At 51.3% G+C, this 20,433-nt stretch overlaps 1 protein-coding gene across 2 annotated transcripts in view; it reads right to left on the reverse strand.

The window, feature by feature from the left end:
• The window catches only part of shf (Src homology 2 domain containing F), a 77,771-nt gene that overhangs the window by 50,007 nt on the left and 7,331 nt on the right, over window positions 1-20,433 (reverse strand). For both annotated transcript variants that reach the window (XM_084682382.1, XM_084682381.1), the window contains exon 2: window positions 11,379-11,514. In XM_084682382.1, the coding sequence (XP_084538508.1) occupies window positions 11,379-11,514 (136 nt within the window). The remainder of the gene's footprint in view (window positions 1-11,378; window positions 11,515-20,433) is intronic.

Genomic DNA, 20,433 nt, shown 5'->3' on the forward strand with positions numbered 1-20,433 from the left:
CCCTCGCCTCCCACCCCCTCCTCCCCAGACCACACTCAGTGGGAAATGTCAGCAGTCCAGCTTGTGCGATATTTAACGTCCAGCCTTCACTTACAGTCCTCCGAACCCCCCCCCCCCCCCCCCCCCCCCCCGAGATCTGAAGGCTGCGAGGGCAGCCAGTGTCTGTCTGCGCTACGGACGCCGCCAAATAGAATCCAGCCTGACAGTGCTCAATGCAAATACTCGGTGACGCTAACTCAGGACAGAATGGCCCCCATGTCTTGTGTGTGCATGTGTGTGTGCGTGCGCGCGTGTGTGTGTGAGAGCACGAGTCCACTTCCTCACGGAGCAGTGAAAGGAAGCCAGCTGAACATATTTGAAGCACGAGAGTGCGTCGTGTGTTTCATGAACAGTGAAGCACACACACGCACACATTCACAAACGCATAGCATGCCTGTCTGTCTAACGGTCTGACTGTCTCACAGGCCTGTACACTGCGCTGTGATAAACTGACCCATGCCAGCCATGTCAACCAGCCCGTCTGACCAGTCTAGTCTGCAGGGGAGGATGACGACACGATGGGATGCCAGTCGATGCTTCCAGTACCTTCTGAAGTCCTGTATACTTACGCCCGTCAGTGTGTGCGTGCCCCGGCCTGTATCTCTCTTCCTCCATCGTTCCACTGTAAAAAAGAAAAATCAATGGCGGTTCTGTTTTTAGCCGCTGTGCTGTCAGAGGACATTAGCAGGCAGAATGTGGATGGCCCGTGGGCTCCACGGAGGTCTGGCTCAGATCAGAGGGCAGGACCAGGGGCGCAGAGACACCCCTCTGGGTTTCGGGGTGTGTGTGTGGGGGGGGGGGGGGGGCTAGTGCCTCTGAAAGACACAATGTCACCCCCTGCTGGCTTCACCTGAGGAGCCTTCACACCCTGTCAGCGACCCCCCCCTCCTCCTCCACCCACCCCGTCCTTCGCTCCATCTGCCCCCACACCGAGAGGCCAGTTAATGGCCGCCCACCAACCATCTAACAGTCGAGCTGCAAGCCATTACTGGCACAGCGAGGAGAGACAGCAGGGAGGAAGGGAGAGACAGAGACAGACACACTTAGAAAAAGACCAGGGCCTGACCTGCTCCTAGATGCTCCAGCTGCTCATCAATACGGCCGCTGACATTTCCAGATCATTGATTGGTGGTTAGTGATGGCGGTGCCCTGGAGGTGCTCTATCCAGAACAAGCACTCTGTGAGGTCCCCCTAGCCCACCTCCAGGAGCCCGACACCGGGCTCCAGTCTGGGCCTGGCCCCCTTAATCACTCTAACCAGAAAGTCAATACGGTGCATGAGTCAATTACCCAGGGAGAGGGGCTCGGAGACCACGTGAGTCCAGAGTTTGCCTTATCCAGACAACCAATCTCTCTGACAGTCAAATCATAGGCGGCTTATTGGATTCCAAGGAGCAGGAGATCTTTACATTAATAGATGCATTAATAATTCACTCTGCCTCTGGCTGTGTCTCATTCACCATTCCCCTTTATTCCTCCCTCCCTCTCTCTAGCTAGCTAGCTAGCTACCAGCCATGAGAGGAACACTGAATCCTGGACCTCCTCTCTCCACTCTGATCAAGCTCTCCAATACAGTCCAACATGTACCCCCTCCCTCCCTCCCTCCCTCCCTCCCTCCCTCCCTCCCTCCCTCCCTCCCTCCCTCCCTCCCTCCCTCCCTCCCTCCCTCCCTCCCTCCCTCCCTCCCTCCCTCCCTCCCTCCCTCCCTCCCTCCCTCCCTCCCTCCCTCCCTCCCTCCCTCCCTCCCTCCCTCCCTCCCTCCCTCTTGTACTACTGGTCCAGCTTCTCCATGCTCAGATCTCCTCATCTCCCTTTGCTGGCCCTGCCCCGGTGATCAACTGCAGGTCTTCCACTCCATACCTCTGTTACTAACGAGGCCCCACAGTCACACTACATATCAAATTAATAGTCTGCATGAAGCAATTACAGTTTAGATCAGCCCAGTTTGGCCCAGCCCGGCCCGGCCCCACACCATCCATCACTATTGATTGATAAGATGTTTGGCAAGCACAGCAAAATCCACAACCGAGATAAGAGAGAAAGACATTGAGAGGAACACAGAAATCCACAGAGAGGAAAAAAAGGGAGGGGGCAGGGGGGTGTACTGGTGATGAGACACCAAACTTTATTGCATTCCCACACTAACCGTGGGGGTTACATCCAACTGAATTTCCATTTAACATTTAAAAGTCATTCAAACTTCCCACTGTTTAATTATCCCCTTGATGGGAGGCACAATGATGAGCTAATGCCATGGGTATGAGTGGGACCTCCTTCTGTACTCATTGCTATGAGTCAGTGTTTACAGCCTGGCCACTCCTGGTTGTTCATAGACGAACCCGTTGCCTCTTCACTGTATAGGCTGTCCTATTGTGTATTCCTCTGCCTGGTTAATTAGGGCTTGAAGCACGTCTGCATGCACGAGTAGGGTTCTAATCTCCCCAGTGTCTCCGGTGTTCAACTGAGCTAATTAATTAGCCACCTAAATGCTAAGCATGTCATTGCTTTACAAGTGTGACTGGTAGCTAGTCCCTTTATGAGATATGACCAATGAGACCATTTGAATGTGTGTGTGTCAGATTCATTTTGATAAAAAAAAAATAAAACAAAAAAAAAGTATGACAGTCACCAATGGAATGTTGTATTTTGTGTGTCTTCATAGCTGATTGTAAAGCTGTCTACAGAGAACAGAGCAGGATAAATGTTTTAATCCACAAAGCATACTAGTTAGGCTTCCCTGAGTGAGGAGATAACAGCGTGTCTGGAAGGCAAACACTGAGAAGGTCACTCCTGAATAAATGTCACAGATAAATTGCCTCCCGGAGAAAAAAAAGAACAAGAAAAAAAAAAACCCTTGGGTATTTTCACAAGACAACAAGGCTCATATAAAGACCTTGGGCCATCATGAAGGGAATAGCAATGGCCTTACGGTGGCTGGCTCATGTACTGACAAGCAGACAGACAGACACACAAAGAGAGAGACAGAGAAAGAGACACAGAGAGAGACAAAGAGAGAGACACAGAGAGAGAGAGAGAGAGAGAGAGAGAGAGAGAGAGAGAGAGAGAGAGAGAGAGAGAGACAGAGACACAGAGAGAGACACAGAGAGAGACACAGAGAGAGACACAGAGAGAGACACAGAGAGAGACAGACAGAGAGAGACACAGAGAGAGAGAGAGAGAGAGAGAGAGACAGACAGACAGAGAGACAGACAGACAGACAGAGAGAGAGAGAGACACAGAGAGAGACACAGAGAGAGGGGGTGGTGGGTTCGGGATGACGGCTTCATCAGAGCGTCGACCCCTCAGACCCACCTCACCCGCCCTGGCTGTCAGCCTGCCCCTCGCTCTGCATTACTCACACTGCACCGGACAAGCAGCAGACTGGGGTGGGACTGCGTGTGTGTGTGTGTGTGTGTGTGTGGTGGTGAGGGTCGGTCTCCAAGGACCACTCTGTTCTTCTCTACAGAGTTCAGTCAGGACACACTCTCACTCGTCACACACGTCCCTGGAGATACAAAAGGACAAAGTGTCTGCTGGGGAGGGCAGTCTATTCTGGGTTATGACAAAAGACGACACAGCAACATGTCGTCCCGACACACAGGGGTGAGATGGAACCAGGGATATTGATCCTCTTTTAGGCTTTTAGAAAGCCTAAGTTGCAGATGGCCTGGTCCCTCAAGAGCTCCAGTAATGGTGGAGATGTGCCTTAGCGCTGGCAGAGAGCCTAGCGCACTCTCAGGTGTCTGAAGGGAGGCCCACCCCCATTGTGCATTAGCTCTCTCACTCGTTCTCTCTTGCCTTCTCTCCCTAGCGTTCTCTCTCTCCCTAACGTTCTCTCCCTCCTTCTCCCAGACAGCAACAGCTGCAGCCCCAGCCCGACCCAAGGCCCAGCCTCACACGGTCACGCCCGACAGAGTCCGCCTTCACACAGGAGTGACAACATACGAGCCGGAGACCGCAACGCACACAGCAGCCCTTTCAGACCAGAGCAGGGCGGCTTCCACGACCCGGCAGCCTTCACACACACAGCAAACCAGCCCTGGCCCTGGTCGACCCACATACGCTGACAGACAAGTGAACGAGCTGAAGGATATCCTGGCCCTGCTACATCTCCACGGCCAGGGGAGGACCGCGAGACACGTGCGAAGGGAACCTCGGATCGCTCGGAGAGCGCAGGTTTACACTGCGGCAGTGTGACTTGAGCGTGTCAAAGCAAAGTGACATTGCAAGCGTCGGGCAGAGTGGTCACCTGGGTGACGGAGCGAGGTAGTAAATGGCGGGTAGAAATCCTGCGGCCGCGTCCTCTGCGGCGGCCATGACAGGGATTAATGGCGTCATTAATCTTGCCTGGAAAATGAATGACTTCAGCACCCCCCAACCTGCGCCCTCCCCGCCCTCTCACAGCCGGCTCTGGCATGACGGATGGCTGCCGGCTGTGCCAGCCCGTCCCTCCCCCTGGCACGGTATGGCACAGCACGGCTCACCAGCAGGGACTCACCGGCCAGCTTCTTCAACTCGCATCCCGGTCTTACCACAGAGCACCCGTGTTTGTGTATGTATGTGTGTGTGTGTGTATGTGTGTGTGTGTGTGTGTGTGCATAAGCAGGCAGTAAAGCAGCCCAGTGCAAACTCACTGCCGAATGGCTATTTTTTTACAAGCTTGTGGACAGGGGGAGGGAAAGAAGGAGGAGATGGGGAGGGGTGATGGGTGGTTGGTGGGGAGGGGTGATGGGTGGTTGGTGGGGAGGGGTGATGGTTGGGTGGTGGGGAGGGGTGATGGGTGATGGTTGGGGAGGGGTGATGGGTGGGGAGGGATGATGGGTGGTTGGTGGGGAGGGGTGATGGGAAGGGTTCCTGAAGCGGCCCACTGTGGTTGACACAGGTCACGCCAACCTAAAACGGTCTAACAACACAGGGCCGGCTACAGGAGAGCGATGTGGCTGGGCCCTCCACCAACCCTGAATGAAACCAAACACCCCGACACCTAACAGAACAGGCCTCGGACGCTTTCGCAAGCATGTCTGGTCGATGGAGACCGCTTGAGATAGACCCTTCTGGTACGTTCCACAGGACAGTTTCTGGCTCAGGTTGCACGTTGTTTTTTTTTTTTCCTTCACAGGATTAACATTCCATATATCCTAATCCAAGACCTAATCCAGTATCCGAAATGTGGGAGATATCTAAACCTTTCATCTCCTCAATGTTATCCTATAATACTGAGAAATAGGATCCGGTAGGAGGACAGTTGTGTGTGATGATGCAACATCACCAAGCTTGTGCTTCGCAGGTCAGAAATCATTACCAATGCTGCAGTGAGACAACCTCCCTCATCTCATCAATAAGTCTTCAGTCCTCCTGCCAGATATTTCCACCACCCACCCACCTCCCCGCACACACACACACACACACACACACACACACACACACACACACACACACACACACACAAACGTCCCCCACGCTTTCCGTTCACTTGACACACTAAATTACCCCTTCTCCAGCCAAGGTTGTACACCACACAAACAAACGCAGAAGTAACCCTTTCACTACTGACGAGTCCTTGAAAAGACACCACTACTAACCAAACAAGCTAATGAGCAGTGGTCTCTGACCTATTGAGGCAATTATCCCGACAAGTTCCCAAAACCCGGCGTGCCACTCATCCAAAGGAGGGGATAACGACTAGGTCACCATCGCCAAATCAGAACCCATCGGCCTCATTTTCGTAACGACTACACAGGCAGAAGACGGCAGATAAAAAGTCGGATTTCTGGAGGGTTCCGCTGTCTGTACACGTCGCGCATATGTCCTCGGGTTTCCACCTCAGTCAAGGCCAAGGAAATGTGTCGGCACATGCAGCAGCTCTCGTAGCCTGGAGGCTCGTGGCCTCGGGGTGAGGCCTGGCTGGGAACCAGCACACCTCATCCCACTCTCCCTCTCCTCTAAGTGTCCTGATAAGACCAACCACAGGTAGGGATATGCAGAGCGGGGGGGCACTGCTCTGACTAACGAGCGTGTCAGCCACAAGCCTGACCGTGAAACAGCATGGTGCAGATGAGGGGGGGGGGGGGGGGAGGCTTTGCCAAGCCCGGGCCAGGGTGAGTCATTGAATGAATAACCCACAGACTGAGGAGGGGCACTTGTGCTTTGGCACTGCCAGGCTCAGCTCTGCGGACGGGGGAGGAGGAGTGGGCAGTGGCCAGGATTGGGAAACGTTTCCCAGCATCCAGCGCTACATTCCCATCGCAAAGCCGGGAAGACAACGGGTCGTCGGGTTCTTTTGTCCCGTGAGTCAAACGTTGTTCCTGAGTGTTCTGACTCAGTGCACTACTCCCTCCCTGGCTGGCCTCGACCTGAAGGAGATGAGGACAAATCGACTCTGGCTCTGTTGACACCATGTGTCATAAATTCTCCTACCCGACACAAACTATTTCACACCGGAGGGTGCCAGTTCTGGCAGTGGTCTCAAATGCGGATGTTGCTTCCCCCCCCGCCTTCGCCCCCCCCACCACCACCACTTGCAAAGGTGGTGGTTTGGCCCAAGACAAGGCCAGGGTCAGAGAGCAGAAGGATGGCCTGTGTTTGCTCATCTGAGCTCAGTCATGCAGGCTGTATGCACTACAGGACTGCCTCCGCTGTGGGAAAAGTCTCACATGGCTCACTGACTGACCAGGCCAGGGACAACAGGGCCCCTGTGTGTGTGTGTGTGCGTGCGTGCGTGCGTGTGTGTGTGTGTGTGTGTGTGTGTGCACGCCGCCAACTCAGGTAGTGGCACTGAGAAATGACTAATGGAGGACAGGTCTACAATAGCAGCCCAACCCCCTCTGGCTCTTCCAGAGTTACAAGTCTCAACAGCAACAATAATGTGAAAGAGAACATGACGAAGAGAGGATGAGAAAGGAAGAGCGAGTGAAAGAGAGGAAAACTCAGGCTGATACTACCCTTTCTTCCGGCAGCCGCACCTGTAATTAGGTAGTGCTGCTGGGGCTCTGGTATGTGAGGAATGGCCAAACTGACAGCTGAGATGGCGCGCGCGTGTGTGTGTGTGTGTGTGTGTGTGTGTGAGGGGGAGACTGTGGGGTCTGCATCAGGAACCTGTCTCCACACACACACACACACACACACACACAAATGCACAAAGACATGCCCGGTATAAATCAAGAGAGACCTACAGCAGCTGACACTGAGGAAACACAAGCACATTCCATCCATCCCTTTCCTCAAAAAGGCACACACACACACACAGCACACGTAGAGCACATGCAGATACACACACACACACGCCAAGCACATAAAACTCTCTCACTCACTCACACACACACACACACACACACACAATCTTCTCCACATATCTGAAGGCCGTGCTGTAAGCCACAGCAGAGAGAAGATTATGAGCCAGGCTTTGCAGGTTAGTAAGTCGTGACATGCACCTCCAGCAGGTCCATAAATCAGTAGCCTGGACACAGTGGGAAAAGACTTTCAGGAGACGGAAGGATTAAACACACCAGCGTGCACACACCAGCACACACACACACCCACACACTGCCTGAGCTTGAAGGTATGCTAACATATGTCCGACCATGCTCTGCCTCATCGTGGATGCATTTCGAGGTGTGTGTTCTGTGTGTGTGCGTGTTTATTTTAGAAGACTATTTAGTTATGATATTAAGAAACCACCCTTCATATTAGCACACTGTGACATTAGGCATGTTTAGCGTTAAACATTTTACGAATAGCAATCATTATACCCTAAACCGAACACAATGCACACTAATTTAAACCCTCTAACTCTAACAAACAATCAAGTCCAACTGTGCTAGAAATTACTTTGTTCACAGTTTTAGGGCATAATTATCAATATGATCCCTAAATGCCAGCCTATCAAAAATTCATGGACTTGCAAATGGATCTGTAAAATGCCAGAATGTTTAGTCATGCCGTCTGTTCGAGACAATGGAGATTAAAACTGCCTCTCCAACAGAGAAGGAAGAAATCACTAAGTCTCAGGCTTGGAAAAGGGAGAGCTCCAGTAAAGAGAGAGGCAGGCAGACAGACAGACAGAGAGAGAGACGAGAAGAGAGAGAAGAGACATTTTCAGACACATTCTACCCAAGGACATCTGTATTAGTGTCTGTATTATGAGTGTGTTTGTGGGTTTGTGTTTATGTATGTGTGTGTGTGTGTGTGGAGGGAGGGAGAATGGGCTGGGTATGCAATACACCATTACTAATAGAAATTAAACACAAGTCTGATTTATCACTGATCCACTTCCTCTAATTACTGTTTTATATGCAACTATAATTCACACACACCTCAGACATTTACAGGTTTAAACAATTACAGTCACTTTCATTTGAAACCTTTTCATGGCCCATATAAATTTGACCTGCTCAGTGATTAAAAATACTTCCACTGACAACCATAAAAAAGAGAGTTTCAGTTCATGTTTAGTGGGTTAGGTGTTCAGATCAGGGATCTCAGAGATGAGAGTCTCTCTATGTACAGCAGCTCTCCCTCTCTCTCTCCCTTCCTCCCTCCCTCTCCTTCTTCTCTCCCCCTATCCACTCTCTTCCTCTCTCTCTCCCCCCCTCTCACTTCCCCTTTCTTTCCTTCTCCCATCTCCGTCCCTCCCTATCCCTTCCTCTCCCCCTCTCCCCCCCTCTCTCACTTCCCCTTTCTCTCTTTCCTTCTCCGTCCCTCCCTATCCCTCCCTCCCCCCTCCCCTCCCCCTCTCTCCCTCTCCTTCCCCCCTCCCCCCTCCCCCCTCTCCCTCTCCTTCCCCCCTCCCCTCCCCCTCCCCCTCTCTCTCCCTCTCCTTCCCCCCTCCCCTCCCCCTCCCCCTCTCTCTCCCTCTCCTTCCCCCTCCCCTCCCCCTCCCCCTCTCTCTCCCTCTCCTTCCCCCCTCCCCTCCCCCTCCCCCTCTCTCTCCCTCTCCTTCCCCCCTCCCCTCCCCCTCCCCCTCTCTCTCCCTCTCCTTCCCCCCTCCCCTCCCCCTCCCCCTCTCTCTCCCTCTCCTTCCCCCCCTCCCCTCCCCCTCCCCTCTCTCTCCCTCTCCTTCCCCCCTCCCCTCCCCCTCTCTCTCTCTCTCCCTCCCTCCCTCTCTCCTTCCCTCCCTCCCTCCCTCCCTCTCTCCTTCCCCCCCCCCCTCTCTCTCTCTCTCTCTCTCTCTCTCTCTCTCTCTCTCTCTCTCTCTCTCTCTCTCTCTCTCTCTCTCTCTCTCTCTCTCTCTCTCTCTCTCTCTCTCTCTCTCTCTCTCTCTCTCTCTCTCTCTCTCTCTCTCTCTCTCTCTCTCTCTCTCTCTCTCTCTCTCTCTCTCTCCTTCCCCCCTCCTTCTCTCCCTCTCTCCTTCCTTCCCCCCTCCCTCTCTCCCTCTCTCCCTCCCTCTCTCCTTCCTTCCCCCTCCCTCTCTCCCTCTCTCCCTCCCTCTCTCCTTCCTTCCCCCCTCCCTCTCTCCCTCTCTCTCTCTCTCCTTCCCCCCCTTCCCCCCTCCCTCTCTCCCTCCCTCTCTCTCTCCTTCCCCCCTCCCTCTCTCCCTCTCTCTCTCTCTCTCTCTCTCTCCTTCCCCCCTCCCTCTCTCCCTCTCTCCCTCCCTCTCTCCTTCCTTCCCCCCTCCCTCTCTCCCTCTCTCCCTCCCTCTCTCCTTCCTTCCCCCCTCCCTCTCTCCCTCTCTCTCTCTCTCTCTCTCTCTCTCTCCTTCCCCCTCCCTCTCTCCCTCTCTCTCTCCCCCTCCATTCCTCCCTCCACTGCCATGCCGTTCAGAGCCAAACACCCGAGCAGAGGGAAGCTCAGTCCATGCCACAGATCACCAGGTGGAGAGTCAGCTGAACCTGTGTCTGCCTCCACAGAGAGACGAATGAAGGGAGAGATGGCAGAAGAGAGAAATGTCCTTCATGACCAGGTCTCACTTCACTAACCCAATCCCATTATTGCATTGGTCTGCGCTATGGCCTCTCTCTCAGTCTGGCTCCGCCTCTCTCTCCCACCACAGAATGGAGGGATGCGGCCCTGAAGGATGTCCTCTGCCACACTGCCAGGGCCCTGACAGGCTAGTGGCCAGTCATGGGAAACTCAGTCATTACACTGTCCATGGACAAACCGTCAGGAACGCAGCCGTTTCAACCACTCACTGTCATTTCCCATGAGTGTGTGTGCGTGTGCAAGTGTGTTCAAAAAATATCCCAGTTTAAATTTCAGTGTACTCTTTGACACAGGCTTGATAGCAATCAGAGCCAGCCCAGCATATGTGATAGTTTAGTGTGTTATAAGCCTGATCGAGGAACAGCAGGGAGTTATATAAATCCACAAACGGCACAATCCCATATGCTCCCTGACAGCTCAGTCAAGTCAACAGGAAGACAGCGACTGGCAATCAATTGCATACACCAGCAGGAATATGCCAGGGAGACAGAACACAAGCACACTCCAGTGACAGGAACACTGATCTTCACCTCAAACTTTTTAAATTGCTTCACTGGTGCTTGCTTACTTAGAGTGAGTGAAACTTTGTTATAATGGAAAAACAAATAGATTTCTCCAGAGTTTGTCTCTAGAGTTTGTCTGTCTGGTACACAAAATTGCACGATATCCCTGCATCACAAACAGCATCGCCGTAACAGTATAAAGCTCTTCCAAGTCTTATTTAAAGAAAGTTAAAGCCTAACATGCAGAACCCAACTGCTTCCAGCTCCACACCTGGGAGAGGTGTCATCAGATCATCACTCTGCACCTGCTCATTGTCCCTGTGTTCTGTGGTGGATACGGTCTGTCTGATATGGTCTGGGAAGCCTTTTATCTTCTCCAGAAATGGTCGACCTGAAAGTGTTGAAACAGTCAAATGTATTGTGTCGGTACGCACGCATTGAACACCTCGAACAAAAGCAACTCTTAAGGCCTGTCTTTCCTGAAAGAACTACTGTGTTATTTTTACCTCACCCCTCACTGTGTGTGTCTGCAGCGTCTACTTGGGAAGAAAGCTGCTGATTCTTGGTTGGTTTCCTGTCTCTCCACAGAAAAATCATTTGTGCTCCACTGCATCCATCATGTACCTTGTCACTGGTGTCATCCGACCCAGGGTAATTAGTGACCAGCATATGGCCGAGTGACACTCCATGCTCATTAATGATCAATAGAGAGACTGACTCGATAATATGAATCTATAAAACGGGCTTTGACGCATTACTGGGCACGCGGCCTCTGCGATTCACGAGAGGTCGAAGGGTGAATGGAGGGCTGCCGTCAGAAGAGGGAACTTGGCTTTTCATTTTCAAAACAAGACTTTGTGGCATGGTGCCAGATCTGTGACTGGACGTGTGGAGGTGGGAGGGGAACGGCTGTATGTACCTGCCATCATCTTCTGGGCCTCGTACGGTTCCATGTAGCCGTCGTTCTCGGTCACCTTCTCCGTACTGGCCTGTGTACCGCCGGCCTGCTCTGCATCGAAGGGGTCAGCATAGTCCTCCTGCCATAGGATAATGGGCTGTGAGGGGGGGAGAGAGGGAGGGAGGGAGGGAGGGAGGGAGGGATGGAGGGAGGGAGGGATGGAGGGAGGGAGGGAGGGAGGGAGGGAGGGAGGGAGGGAGGGAGGGAGGGAGGGAGGGAGGGAGGGAGGGAGGGAGGGAGGGAGGGAGGGAGGGAGGGAGGGAGGGAGGGAGGGAGGGAGGGAGGGAGGGAGGGAGGGAGGGAGGGGTGATTTAAAGAACATGTTTGTCTGTGTTGAAAGTCACAGCACACTCATGGAGCCCTGGGAGCAAGGAGCTCCCAGGCTAAGGACCATGTCATCCACACATCACTACCAGCCACATAGAAGAGGATGGGGTGAGAGACCCCAATAAATCACATCCGTTCTGTACCCCTGTAGGCTTCCGTGCATTAGCATCTTGTTGTAATATATTTTTGACCATTTTAAAATTTGATCTGCTTTTTTTTTTTTTTCATCTTGGAAGTGCAAACACTGAATTTAGAAAGTACTGCAGAAGATCAAAAGTCAGAAGTGGGTAGTTCTACAGTATTTCGGTGGTCAGAGTCAAGGAATGGTGTTAATGGTCGCATGGCAAAGTAACCCCACCTTAGCGACCAGGTGCTGTGAACAGAAAAACTACAGTTCAACAATAACATGAACAGCTAGCTAATTTAATGTATGGTGAACAAAACTATAATTCTACTTTGCAATAATTACATCTCAATTCCTCAACGGCAGTCTTAGGCATCTCCTTTTTAGACAGACTTAGTTCAGCTACCGTTAATGCGCTTCATGACACGATTCCTCTCTTGACAGTGCCTGTATTTCAAAGAGGGGGAGGAGTAGAAAAAATGAGACAAACCGCAACTGGTAAACTGTCTTAAGAGAAACTATTTGGTAGATTTACGCTGAGCTGGCAGTGAGCCACCGCTAATTGCAGCCTTGCTCTTTCACTGAGAATTTGATGCAGAGGACAGCAATTAAGTGGACATCTTAAGACCCAGAAATAAAGACAAGCATTCGTAGGAACAGGCTGTCTGTCGAAACAGTGTCTCACACCCCAAAATTAAAATATATATAGAAAAACTTTCCTGCAGACAAAAAAAAGAAAAACCTGTTCAAATCAGAGCAGAAAATGTGGATATGTCGCTGCCATCTGCCATGTTGGCCCGAGGAACCAAAGGGAGGCAGACTTGAAGGGGGGGGTCTGGACGGACCCCTTCCCGTGTCTGGTGCTGGGACTGAAGAGAGGGCTGAGTGCTGCCGGTCAGATGCTCTCAGCTGCAGGCAGACAGACGGGACAGCGTGAGACAGAGGCCTTGGGTCCAAAGACTTTGGAAGCATCTCAATGGAGACCCAACTGATGGAGTCCATGAATGCATAATCAAGCATGTGCACAGGCTCTCAAAGTGGAACACACACAGGAAAGAGACTGATTGGCACAACACACCCTATGAGTCATTAGTTAGCTTCAGGATGTTATTTGATTCCATTCTTAATCAGCTCATCACTCATCTGGTAGGCCCGAGCATGGCGGTGACAGGCAGTCAGTCATTCAGCCAGTCGCTCAGTCACTACTAGGTCCGGAGGACCAAGCCTCCAGAGGAACCACAGTTCATCCTTTCCTCCACAGCTTTCCCAGAAGCACAGGCCACAGGGGGTCCAGAGGGGGTCCACAGGGGGTCCACAGGGGGCCACAGGGGGCCACAGGGGGGCCACAGGGGGGCACAGGGGGGACACAGGGGGGCACAGGGGGGCCACAGGGGGGCCACAGGGGGGCACAGGGGGGACACAGGGGGGCCACAGGGGGGCCACAGGGGGGCCACAGGGGGGCACAGGGGGGGCACAGGGAGGCCACAGGGGGGCACAGGGGGGCACAGGGGGGCCACAGGGGGGCCACAGGGGGGCACAGGGGGGCCACAGGGGGCCACAGGGGGGCCACAGGGGGGCCACAGGGGGGCACAGGGGGGCCACAGGGGGCCACAGGGGGGCCACAGGGGGGCCACAGGGGGGCACAGGGGGGCACAGGGAGGCCACAGGGGGGCCAGCCCTCCCTCCCTTCCACAGGGCCACAGCCAGAGGAAGGCCACACCTGCCTGGCGTGTGGGGAAGCTAGGGGAATTCAGACCTCATAACACCTGCGAAAATACAGTCTATTCCTGCTTTCATGTGGTTTTGATATGACTTTATAAGATGATACTATTAATATAACTGAAACTTGTCAAGGCCTATACAGAGACATTGAGCTTGGATCGGCAGGGTTGTGTGGGTAAGAGGAACCAGAGCTGGTGAAGTTATGCAGCGTGAATGCGGCAGGTATGTGCTCCAACATGTCACCCACGCAATACAAGGATTAGGCTCTAGATGGGCTTAAAAAGACACCCTTGCGTGCTCCTTGATTTTGTCTGTTACGTCTAAGACTTTCTCCATTTTCATTGGTAGGAAAATAACTGGGACTAGTTCAGCCACAGCGTAATTACAGGTTTCTCCTCTGCTTTGCTTCTGTGAATTTAAGGGGGGGGGGGGAGGGGTATGGGGGGGGGGGGGGCAATCCAACACAAACACCATTTGGGTTTGTTTTTCTACCGCAAATGTAAAGTATCTCTCTCAGGACGTTAATTCAATTCAGACATTTGGATTCCGAGTGTCACCGTGTTCGACGCTGAAGTATTTACTGTGACTAATGAAAAGAACGTGGGGTTTTCCCTCCTTTTTCCCTTTCACACCTTGCTACATCGAAAGAGAGCTATCAATCACCTTGTGTGTCAGTCCTGCTCCAGGTGCAATGGTGCACCCTCCACACCAGCTCACACCATAAACAAGGCATATATCAGACAAACAAGGAGGTCGTCTGTCTGTCTGTCCGGTCAACATAACACAGGACCCTGCCACATAAACCAAGACCCTGACCCTGACCCAAAGTACCACACAACTGATGAGCCTTCGGACCAACAGGTTATCTCCAGTGTCAGCCAACCTTGGATTTACAGTGCTGCATGTCAGAAAACGCCACACAAAGGAGAGCAGTGGATTGTGGGAGCTGGGAATATACCTCCCCACATAAACTGGCACCAACAGCTGTAGCTTAACGATAACCACAGTGCCCACACACTTTACATGGGGCTGTGAGGTCTTGTCATCAAACAGCTCCGAGGACAGAAAAAGAGTTTAGAAATTACACCAACTGGAAAAGAACATGGCAATCAAGCCAGACGTATATTTAGCCGCGGCCTTGTTCTCTCAATCATTTTTCACAATCACCCACTAAAAGCTCTTTTTAGCACCTGGTAATGTTCCTGTTCCTGGTGATCACATGGGCTTCCCTGCCCTGCCCTGCCCTGCCCTGCTTTCAGCAGTGTGTTACTGACCAACATGCCTTCTCACCACCTCACTGATCAAAGCCAGCTTACCAACAAAACACACTGAATTATTTAATAACACACAGTAAATATTTATGCGTGATTAAGTGTGATTGTTTGAATAACACCTGTGAACAAGGTGTTCCTGCCAAAGACATCGTAAATCACAAAAGTGAGGAGAACTGTAGGAAGCAAGGAAACCAATCAAACCAGTCCAAGCGGAACATAATGTCCCACAGCCATCCCTCACGGGAGGAAACGAGCCTTTCCCCTTCGGACCTGAGGCTGGTCCAGACTGGAGTGTTGGGGAGGGATGGAAGGGAGGCTGAGGAACCAGTGTTTCTCCTCCCTCTCCCTGTCCCACCGCACTAATGACTCGACATCAGGTTGAACATGGGGACACGGAGAGCAGACTCTGCTGAGGAGAGGGGGCCCTGGAAGAGAGCAGGGCACAGCCCGAGGAGAGGGGGCCCTGGAAGAGAGCAGGGCACAGCCCGAGGAGAGGGGGCCCTGGAAGAGAGCAGGGCACAGCCCGAGGAGAGGGGGCCCTGGAAGAGAGCAGGGCACAGCCCGAGGAGAGGGGGCCCTGGAAGAGAGCAGGGCACAGCCCGAGGACCTGCCATCTGCCCACTGGCAAACCAGCATGCGTCAGGACCACCACCAAGCCACCAGTCATGAAAGTCTAATTCCACCCACAGTGCACTACGGCAGAGTCTCTTTTCCCAGGATAGCGTGGATGTGAGCTCTGGCTAAGCAGGTGTCTTAGCTCCTAAGGCCTCACAAACGGTCTGTGGGCTTCTTAGGACAGGTCCCCTGGAAGCAGGACATATCACTGTGCCGCAGAACTCAATTACTCTCATGCTGATGTCACGCCGTGGCCCTGGTTCAGCTTGTCTTGCTGCCGCCAGACAGACGAGTGTGGGAACTAGCCCCTGCCTGCTTAGCATGCATTGCAGCTCTCTAGGAATGAAGTGGGTTTTCGAATCAGCGTGGGTCTAGGGAGAGCATTAGCTATGGAGGGACTGTGTTACGGGGAGCTGCCTCTTTGGGTCGGCGTTCTGCAGAGGTTCCAGAGAGCTTCTAGGATTACATTTCAATTGGGTCCTGGCCCTTCATCAGAAATGAGAAAGTCCACAGCCTTAAAAAAAAAAAAAGCACTATCTACTTGAGGCCTTAGCAGCTAATTATCATTAAGCATCAGGGGCCATGAAAAAGGACAGCTTTAAAGTCTTAAATTAGCCGCCATGCTCATGGGAAACAGTGGCTAACACACTAGCCCAATTAAAGCTACAATAGTTAAGATTAACAAATACATTTGAATGTGTGCCCCCAATTCTTGTCTGAACTTCTGTGCTGTCCTCCAGCTCATGTTTGATTGACAGTGGTTTCACAGAATAAGCCAAGGAGGAAGGCCCCCCTTGTCGAAGGGGATTGGCTGAAACAGGATTGCTAGAACATAATTGGCTGGAAAGTAGCAAGCCACTCCAAAATTATAAATTGATATTCAACTGGCACTGAGCTGTCTGCGTTACTAAACAACTCTCAGAGGGCTTCATTAGCTGACGCAACATGTTTACAGGGGACAAACTTGGATTTTTTTTACAGAAAAAAATCCTACCTATCCTATATTGCATTAAATTCCAACAACTCCTCCAAAAATATGAACAATGTAAAAGTAGCTTTGTAGAAAAAGGGAAAAAAAGCAAAAAAAAAAAAAAAAAAAGACCCCTTCTGATTTACAGACATAAATATCGATATGAACCGACAGAGATGAAACCAGACAGGCAGACAGACAGGCAAAGACACAAACAGAGAGAGTAAATCAGACAAGCAGGCAGACAGACAGGCAAAGACACAAACAGAGAGAGTAAAATCAGACAAGCAGGCAGACAGACAGACAAAGACACAAACAGAGAGAGTAAAATCAGACAAGCAGGCAGACAGACAGACAAAGACACAAACAGAGCGAGTAAATCAGACAAGCAGGCAGACAGACAGGCAAAGACACAAACAGAGAGAGTAAAATCAGACAAGCAGGCAGACAGACAGACAAAGACACAAACAGAGCGAGTAAATCAGACAGACAGACAGTCAGACATAAACTAACCACCTGATCGGCCGGGGACAGAAATGCGACAGAAATGCCAAGACTGGAGGGAGGTTGATGGGCTATCATTGGAGTTGCCCCACCCCCCTCCTCCTCCCGTCGTGAGACCACCACTACAGCCTGAGTGCTGGAGAGGGGGGGGGGGGGCGCAGTGAAGGGAACGGGGCTGGGAAAGGACTGACGTCTGTGATTTATGTCTCACGCCACGGGGGATTTCAGCCACTGATAACCTAATACGACTCAGGGCTTACCAGCTCGATTGCATTAGGGCATTTCAAAGGGTTCTTTTTTGCTGCTGTTGCTCTTTTGTTCCTAAGTTAAAAAAAAACTGCTATCAGAACCAATAGAGGCTGTCGGAGGAGAGGAGAGAAGAGGAGATATTAGTCAGAAAGAAAAATACCAAAACTGAAATACGCCACATACAATGTATCGCTTGTAGATAACCGCTACAATGCATGTTGACATGTACTGTACTGTTCAGGGCACAATCTGCTTCAGTCAGCCTCGACAAACAGGACGGCCTCAAATGTCCCCACAAGGCCATTTACTTGAAGAGAACAGACTGCAACCTCTGTGTTGACACAATGAAGTCACTATCAACAAGATACTAGAGGGACACAGAGAAGCAGTACAAGCTCAAATCCGGTTACAATTTAATAAAACCCTATTGTGAAGTCTGCGGCTCCCTTTGCAGTATTGCTCTTGAATGAGTAAGAGGGGTCTAGATTAGGACTGCTGGCTTTGACTCCCAGCCCATTCCGAGGAAGACTACATAGACAAAGCTCTCCCACAATCCAACTCTGACATTAATGAAACTTTATTGAAACGTCTCCCGAGCGAGTGGTTGCTGGCTGGGAATCAGAAGAGGCACTATGTGGCTCTGTAAGGACAAAGCAGCACTGAATGCCTACTTAAGAATCAGGGGAAGTAACTAATCAAATTATGATGTCCCTTTTTCAATCAGTCACTGGCAATGGAAGCTAAAACACTGCTAAGTGGGAGAGTACTTCTCATAAGTCAGGTAAATCATGTTTGTCCTAGTAGGGAGAATTTATTTGTTAGCTCTGCTTTGAGCTTTCGTACGGCTGCTGAAAGCTAATGTTTCATGTTTGACATGTGCTGCTTGTTTCAGAATGACTAAAACGAAAGTATGTATTATGGTTCATGCAGATCCACAGGGAACCGTAAGTAAAAAAAAAAATTTTTAAACTAATTAAAAAAACTAAACAGAGATAATACAACATTGAATAATGACACTGAGTACAAGTAAGAGATTACTTATTCCCTCCCTCAGCAGAGAATCATTCTTCACAGAAACCCTACTATTAGAGGGTAATGATTTTAAGAGGGGTTTACAGCTTGCTACGTTAAGCGCCTCACCATGCAGAGGGCTGTTGTTCCTGGAATCTCCTCCTAAAACATCCAGCCATCAGTTTAACACGTGTCCCCACCCCAACTCGGAGACATCTGAGTTGTTCAAAGCCTCGCTCACACTTTTAAACGCTGACTTATTTATTAGCTGCTCCTTTAAGATTCTAACCACATTCAAAATGTGGTCCTTCAGATCCATGGTCTGCTGCCCATGTGGGGGGGGGGTCTCTGCACGCCCATCGGGGAGCTGGGGAGGGAGGGAAGCAGGGAGGGTCACATGGAGAAGTGATTCAGCCCGTCATTGATCTTACTTTGCATGTGAACGCTTCCAGACTCAGCGGCGGTGACGTGTCGTGTTTGGAGTAAGAACATGGTTGGTGATCTAGAGTAAAAGGAAACCGTTCTTGCCACATGGTTGGGGGGAGAGTGGGTATGTCACACTGCTGGATAGGACGTGAGTGGGCTTTGCCCTGCAGGCGCGTGTCAAAGACCCTTATGAGCTTTCTTTGCACGTGCACACACACAGAACGTTCTGAGACCACCAAAAGGAAGGGGCACAGGTAACGTGTGGTTTCCCCATGATCCAATCATCACTTGAACGACGGTAACGAGGTGCTGATGTTCACTCATCTACTTCTATCAATCTCTATGACAGAAACTTCCGGTACATCCTGTCAGACCCACAACCGGATTTTTCTTCTCTGAGAAACGTCATGTCTGCAAGAACGTTTCAACAGCAAGATGAGTGAATAAGTAACAAGAGAACTGTACTACACGGTATCATCATTTCTTCTGCGATCCAGAGCCAGCCTCCTGCCTCAATTCTTCTCCTGAGCCCTGGGGATTCACAAGAACAAGATCAAGGTCGTACGTTTCTTGTTTCCCGTCAATGCCAGATGGATCCCCAAAAAGAAACATGGATGATGTATTTTTTTTGTATGTATCTTTAAGCTTGTTCTATTTATATTCCAAAGTGTGATGACACAAACATTGCGTAAGACTGAGCCAACAGACAGGCAGAATAACCAGGACACGCAGTCGCTCTGACCCCAAACACTACATCCCCCAAGCCTGTGTTCTCACAGGTGCTCCACTTCCTCTTTTAATATCATGACTGCCTGCCAAAAACCCCAGGGCCCTGTCGCGTCGTCCAGTGTCTCGATGGAATTCAATACACTCGTGTCTTTTCCGGCGGAAATCTTTTTCTTGCCATTCATTCCTTTTAGAGAGCGTGTCCACTTTTGACTCCCTTGACTCCCCGGGCAGTCGAGTGTAAGACAGATTCCACCACTCCCTACAGACCTCCAGTGTGAGACACACTCAAAACCCTCCCTGGACCTCAACTGGAGAGAGGGGCGTTGGGGAGGAAGGGGTACCACCTGATTAAGGTGCTCTTAATATGCGACAGGTATTCAAGATTAAGCACTTGAGGCTACGCTTGGCAAAATCCAATTTCCTTTCTCTGCCTTCTCTCCCACTGAAACTGAATTATTACTCTTTGACTTTAAGAAAGAGGGAAGTGGAGTTTAAAGTGTGCTGGCTCACTAGGCACAGAGGTCTGAGGCATTTACAAACTCTCTCTCTTTCTCTCTTTAACATACACTGATGCTCTCATGGTGTTGCTACATCTATGTGCCAGAGGCAAAGCTAAGCTAACACGTTCTGTTATGCTAAATAGAAGACAAGAACCGACCACATTATGAAAAGTTGGCCTCTTCAAACAAAAGCCATGGATGGCCGTCCACTGAGTGAGTGGAGTTTGGGTGTGTGGTGATTTATAGAGCCTGGAGAACAACAGAGAAGGACTGGGGCATAATCATGGCCAAGGGAGGATGACTTGATTGCGGAGGGAAGTGCCGTGGCCTCAGATAGCCTCAGTATGGGGAGTGTGTGTCTAGAGGCCCCAGCACGGCAAACCCACAGCTCAGGGGAATGACAATACATCAGGCAGGGTGGAGTCCTGTATCAGGGCAGCCATCGCTAACATGGCTTTCCTCTTCTCCCAACAGCAGGACCCGGAACAGGAGGGTGACTTGACTTACAGCTGTCTAAGGAACATCCAACGACCTTGTTCCCCGTCAGTGTGACACAGTCTCCAGT

The sequence above is a fragment of the Hypomesus nipponensis genome, chromosome 19 (assembly GCF_054491055.1).
Source record: "Hypomesus nipponensis isolate SF chromosome 19, ASM5449105v1, whole genome shotgun sequence".
Lineage (NCBI taxonomy): Eukaryota > Metazoa > Chordata > Actinopteri > Osmeriformes > Osmeridae > Hypomesus > Hypomesus nipponensis.